Source organism: Limulus polyphemus, unplaced genomic scaffold (assembly GCF_000517525.1).
Source record: "Limulus polyphemus unplaced genomic scaffold, Limulus_polyphemus-2.1.2 Scaffold1292, whole genome shotgun sequence".
Taxonomy (NCBI): Eukaryota; Metazoa; Arthropoda; class Merostomata; order Xiphosura; family Limulidae; genus Limulus; species Limulus polyphemus.
In genome coordinates, this window is record NW_013666902.1 from 49,505 (window position 1) to 55,730 (window position 6,226).

Genomic DNA, 6,226 nt, shown 5'->3' on the forward strand with positions numbered 1-6,226 from the left:
AGTGGTGTTAGCTATGATGGAATAACAGTGTTTAAAGCTTATGTATTTAAAGAAAATAGTTGGTTAGAGCTTGACCATGGTCGTTACAATAAGTCACATAAAAGTTATTGAGAAATTAAATTAAAGTTTTTTTTTATATAAAAGCTTATGATGTAAAAAAATAAACACCATCATAATTACTTTTTTTGTGCAAATTTGAGCTTATAACAGTTAATGCTTCCCATGACGTGGGTTTTAACCATTTGTCCTTTTTTATTTATATTAGGCCCTGATCTTTTTTGGAGAGACCTTCTTGTGTATGAATTGGCCTGTTGTAGCTGATATACTACTGGTAAAACGTTGTTAATCTTTGAATTAAAGTTAAAAATTCTTACAGGTTGTTGATGCGCCAAGTTTTTAAAAGCTTTTGTCTTTTGAATCTTCAAATCAAATTAGATCATTTTTAATTTCGTTACCTTCAGAGTCCTTCATATCTTTATCTGAAATTTAATTTTTAAGTATTAAAATTAATATAATTATTATTCTTGGAAAACTTTTTTTTGGAAATTTGGACTGAATGACATTTTTAGTTGTAAGTTTTAGGGGAATTCAGTGAAGTAAATCTCTATAAAAATGGAATATATTGCAGTTAATGATTAAACAGTAAGATAATTTTAATCCAGCAAGTACTGAAAATAATCTTTAGTGATTGTCGTGCATATGGTACTTGAAATTATATTTATCCAATAAACTAGAAACACAGAGAAATTAGGAGTTACCAAAGTATTTATAGGACAATTACACAAGTGAGGGGATTACTGAGCCTTGTGGGACCAGTTAAGAGTTTTTATTGATAATTTTTATTTAAAACTGTTTACCATTTAGAGCTCTTTCTATTTGTCTCTATATGGCTGGACTTTATACTAGGGGACATTCTGAGCTTCCGATTGGTCATTCATGTCATACATAGAAGTAAGTGTATATAAGGGAGCATTTCCAAAAATGGAAAGAGGTGAGCAGAGTGCCACTGTGTTTGATTTATTACAAAATTACATTACAAATTGTTGACCTGTCATTCTGATAGACATATGTTCTGTTCTTATGATAAATTCTTTGATATGTGTTGAAATCATAATAACCCATACCACAGCAAGGACGTGTACATTAATTGACATTTACATAGTGAACATTTTTATTGCGAAGACGCCTTCGAATTTGAATAGACGTTTGAAAATGCATTTTTACTGAACTTGTGAATATGTGTGCCTTATTAATTCTACAGAGTTATTGAGTTTCACATTCTCCAATAAAAAGGAGCACAAAGCTGTTTTGGATGACAAATAAATGTACAATCAATAAAAATCTCCAAATTCTTTACATTCAAAGACCAATGATCGAAAAAGAATCCAGTATTTCTTTAAAATCACTCATTTTTCTATCCACTAAGGCTATTTTATTTGACCAAATTTCTTCTTGTTTACCCAGTATTGTGTAATACCTACTCGAAGAGCACTGGCTGGAGCTGTACAGATACTGGCATCTCACATGTTTGGAGATGCTTCTTCTCCATACATCATAGGAGCAGTAAGTTTCAGTTTTCTTGCATATTAAAAATATTCAAATTCATGACTTTATTTTAAAACATATAATTATGACAACTATCGCAACAAGTGTATGATATTTGTAATACATTTTGTTTGTTAAATATGACATATATTTTAGGACATTTGTGATATAATTTGTAAGCTTATCAAGCCTATTTGATCAAGGGCTTGATATAACTAACTGATCACGGGCTTGATGTCACTATCTGATCAGGGGTTTCATAACAGTAATTTTGTAATGTCTGTTTACCATGCCATTTAAATGTGGTTTATGCGGAAAACAAGGGTATATAAATTTTTCTGTAGGTTTAGTTTCCATTTTCTTATAGATTAAAAACTAATGTCATGTTTTTTTCTTGCAACTTTAAATTTTCAAATAAAATAATGATGCCATCATACAGTAAAAATTGAAAAATTGGTAATAAGGGTTTGTGTTTTTTTACATTGTTTAGAATCCACTTAAAATCCATGAGATTGGCAGTACCCAAAACTTCAAATTCAAACATACAATAATTGTTGTATTAAAATATCTGAAAACTTAGGAACCATTGTGTATTGACAAGCTTTAGTTTTGTTTGTAGACAATAACAAATTTCTTTTTTATAAATGTCAGTTTTTGATGGGACAAATATTGTTTAAAAAATATCAAATCGCAGAGTGTTTCACCTTTACATTTCAGTTTGTTTTATATAGAAATCAATGCTCTTATTACAACATGAGGAATTACATTACCAGACAAGAATGGTAATTAATGTTCACTCCAGTTAAACTGAACTTTGACTTTCTAGGTTTCCGATGCTGTGATGAATGGTCAGTCAGAATCTAACCTACTCAAGTTCGTTAGCCTTCAGTATGCTTTGTACATCACTACTTTTGTGCTAGCCATTGGAGGGCTTTGCTTCATCGTGACAGCATGGTACATCGTAGATGATAGGGAGATGTGTGAGAGGCTTACACATGGTGAGTAGTTTTATCTTTCAGTTTTTGGTTATTGTTTTATTTTATTTATCCATTGACCTGTGATTGTAGTCAGTCTATGAAGTTTAATTAACACTGTGGTACGCTTTTAGCTGATCGTAAAAGATGGCCCCGCTAATCCATTTTGTTTATCTTATATTGTATTTTAGTAATATTGATAACCATTGCGTACTCAAATTTCCATGCGTTTGGATGAGAAGTTAAAACCAGTCTTATATATATGAGAATATTGCTGACTTACTATTATTTACTTTGTGAATTTATTTTATTCTTAATGCACTTATACTAATCTTGATTCATTCAATAGTAGGTTTAGTGTGATTACTGTACAAAATAAAAATGCTAAATTGAGGAAAACATTTATTGTGGTCGTGGTTTCACCAGTAAAGGCAGCATCAGGTTGAATCTGTTTGGGTTTCTTTTAGTGGTTATAAGGGAAGAAATCTTTCAGTTGGAATTTTTTACAGACCACGAGATGAAACTTATGAAATTAATGAAAAACTCTACAGTGAGATAAAGGATTCTGCTTTTAATGAGGTTATAGTTATGGGAGATTGTAGTTTCAAGCATATAGACTTGGATATTTTAGAGTCCAATAATGAGGGAAACAGGTTTCTTGAAACTTTTCAGGATGTTTTTCTCCAACAATTGGTTAGGAAACCTTCTATGAACAATACTATTTTAGATTTATTGTTAACTTCTAATATAGAAATGGTTGATAGGGTGGAGAATGGGGGAACAACTGGGTGCAAGTGAGCATTGTTCAGTTAAATTTGATATTTTGCCGTATGTAGAGATAAGGAATGGCAGAATTGTGGTTCCAAACTTTAAAAAATCAAATTAACTGCTGTGAATTGGGCTACTGAATTAGTTGGAGATACTGGTCAAATGTAGAAAAAATTAACAAATGAATTCTTAACTATTCAAGATAGGCATGTTCCTTACAGACAAAAAAAGAGTAGCTGTAAGTAAAAAAACCAGGTTGGCTCACAAAGAGTAGAAGAGATATAATTATAGAAAAGCATCACAAATATATGAAGTTTAAATTGACTGCAATGATGAGAGATTTGGAAGATTATAGAAGATCAAGAGAGTTCGTCAAATGAAAAATTAGGAAATCAAAAAAGTATGTAAAAAAGAGATTGGTTGAAAATGTAAAAATTAACGGTAAGGATTTCTTTTAATACATTAAGGGTAAACAAAATGTTAAGATCGGAGTAGGGACTTTGAGGAATGATGCAGGAAGGCTAATATCTGATGATTATGGGATGACTGGGTTGTTTATTTCTATTTTTTTCTTCAGGTGTTACTGATTTTTCAATCTAAACAGTTGCTAGATGGTAACAAGATTTAACAAGATGATGACATTAATTCTGAACTTGTTAAGAAAAAATTGGGAAGTTTAAAGAAATAAAGCTCCTGGACCAGATAATATTTACCTAAGTGGTTCTGACGGAGGTAAAGGATTAGATATGTAAACCACTTGCTATTACTTTTTTTCAAGTCCTTGAATAGTGGGCAGGTATCAAAAGATTAGAAGTTGGCTAATGTTACTTCCGTTTTCAAGGAGGTTGATAAAATTTGTCCTAGTAATTATAGGCTTATTAGTCTTACATCAGTGGTGGAGAAATTTTTCAAAAGTCTGATAAAAGATGCTTTACAAAGTCATTTACCAGATTTTAAAATTTTATTGGATAGTCAACATGATTTCACAAGGAGAAAATCTTATCTCACTAATCTTTTGACATTCTTTGAAGAGATTACTGCTTATGTAGTTGAGGATACAGGTTTGGATGTAGTGTATCTGGATTTTGAGATGGCATTTGACGAGGTGCCAAATAAAAGGCTTCTAAAAAAGTTATCTCTCCAGATGTGGGGGATAGTTTGGTTCGTTGAAGAAAACAGCGGGTTATTATAAATAGAGTTCAGTCAAGCTGGATTAATGTCACAAGTGGTGTACCTCAGGGCTCAGTGTTAGGTACTTTGTTCTCTTTGATTTACATCAGTGATGTAGATGAAGGAAGGGCCAATAAGTTATTTAAATTGGCTGATGTCATTAAACTTTAGGTGCTGCTGTCTGTGAGTAGGATACTACTGCTTTACAAAAGAATTTATATTATTTAGTGAGTTGGGCAAATAAATGACAGATGGCTTTTAATTATAATAAATGCAAGGTACTGCATGTGGGATATCATAATTTGAATTATAATTATAATTTGAATGGGAATAACCTTAACAGTGTTATGAAAGAAAAAAGATCTTGGTATTCTGGTTCCTCAGTCTCTTAAGCCATCCAAATAATTTGCTGTTGCTAGTGGTACAGCAAATAGGATTTTAGGTTGTATCTACAGAAATATTGAATACAAGTCTAAAGAGGTTGTAATGTTATTGTATAGGTCACTGGTTAGGCCACATTTGGAGTATTGTGTTCAGTCTTGGCCTCTTTACCTTAGAAAAGACATCAAATTTTTGAAAAGGGTTCAGAGTAGGGTTACTAGAATGGTGGCTGAGATAGAGGGGTTGTGGTGGATATAGTTAATTTATTGGAGTTTAAGGGAAAGCTCGATAAATATTTGTAACGATAAGGGCCGGCTTTGAGTTTTCTGTTTAATTCATTGGATAGAATAGCCTAGATGGACCAAAAGGTCCCTTGTTGTCCTTTAATGTTATGTTATACATTTTGTCTTTCTTCAACAGGGGAAAGTGCAACTCCATCTGTGTCCTCAGATGACAGCAGTCCTGCTGAAGGAGGGGAAGAACCTGATATGGGCATCACGGTGAATGATGTGCGAAACTTGATTGTATAGTTATTAAACAGGACGATTAGGAGTCAGTGTCAGAATTTTTAGTTCAGACATTATTGATTTCAAAATTGATCAGGTAGATGAAGAGCTTGTGTATAATAATAATTCAAAATTTGGTTGATTGCAAAAACTAGGATACTTGATAACTGAACATGCAGGGATATTAATTTATTTTACTTTGTGTCTTGTTGTGAAATTATTGCTCTCTGAACACCAAAAAAAAAATTTATATGACAGATTTTCTACACTGGTAGTGCCCGACCTCACATATCCTCTGGAGTTACGACAAAAATGTTTTGTGAGGGTACACAAGAATCTTTAAAAAAAACACAAAAAAAATTATATGACAGATTTTCTACACTGGTAGTGCCCGACCTCACATATCCTCTGGAGTTACGACAAAAATGTTTTGTGAGGGTACACAAAAGATGAAACAAGATAAACATGAAAAAGAAAATAAACCCCTGCCTCAAAATTGGAGGGCAGTCTCAGTGAGTTACCAGTGTATTCCAGTAGTGACTATTCAATGTGTATAGTTCAATCACCCCTTGAATTATTTCTTTTGATTTGCCTTTTTATTAATATTAACCACTCTTAGGTGTTTTTTTTAACAAATTATCCCAGTCAGACCTTTGAGCCAGCAGTATATCCCTGATGCAGAATAATTGGCATAAAAATTATTCCTTTTTATTTGTTTTTAAAATGGAGATGTAATAAGAAAGCTCTCTAGTCATGTTACAGGTTAATTATACTTAAACTCTATTCATTATTAATTGCCCCCCAGTGGCACAGTGGTATGTCTGCAGACTGACAATGCTAGTATCCGGGTTTCGATACCTGTGGTGGGCAGAGCATAGATAG

General features: G+C 32.4%; 1 protein-coding gene across 1 annotated transcript in view; it reads left to right on the forward strand.

The window, feature by feature from the left end:
- Positions 1-5,696, forward strand: part of LOC106462966 (protein spinster-like) — a 24,972-nt gene extending 19,276 nt beyond the window's left edge. The window contains exons 8-11 of the mRNA XM_022390370.1: positions 266-331; positions 1,465-1,563; positions 2,372-2,543; positions 5,259-5,696. Of these exons, the coding sequence (XP_022246078.1) occupies positions 266-272 (7 nt within the window). The 3' untranslated portion in view covers positions 273-331; positions 1,465-1,563; positions 2,372-2,543; positions 5,259-5,696. The remainder of the gene's footprint in view (positions 1-265; positions 332-1,464; positions 1,564-2,371; positions 2,544-5,258) is intronic.
- The last annotated feature ends 530 nt before the right edge of the window (positions 5,697-6,226 follow it).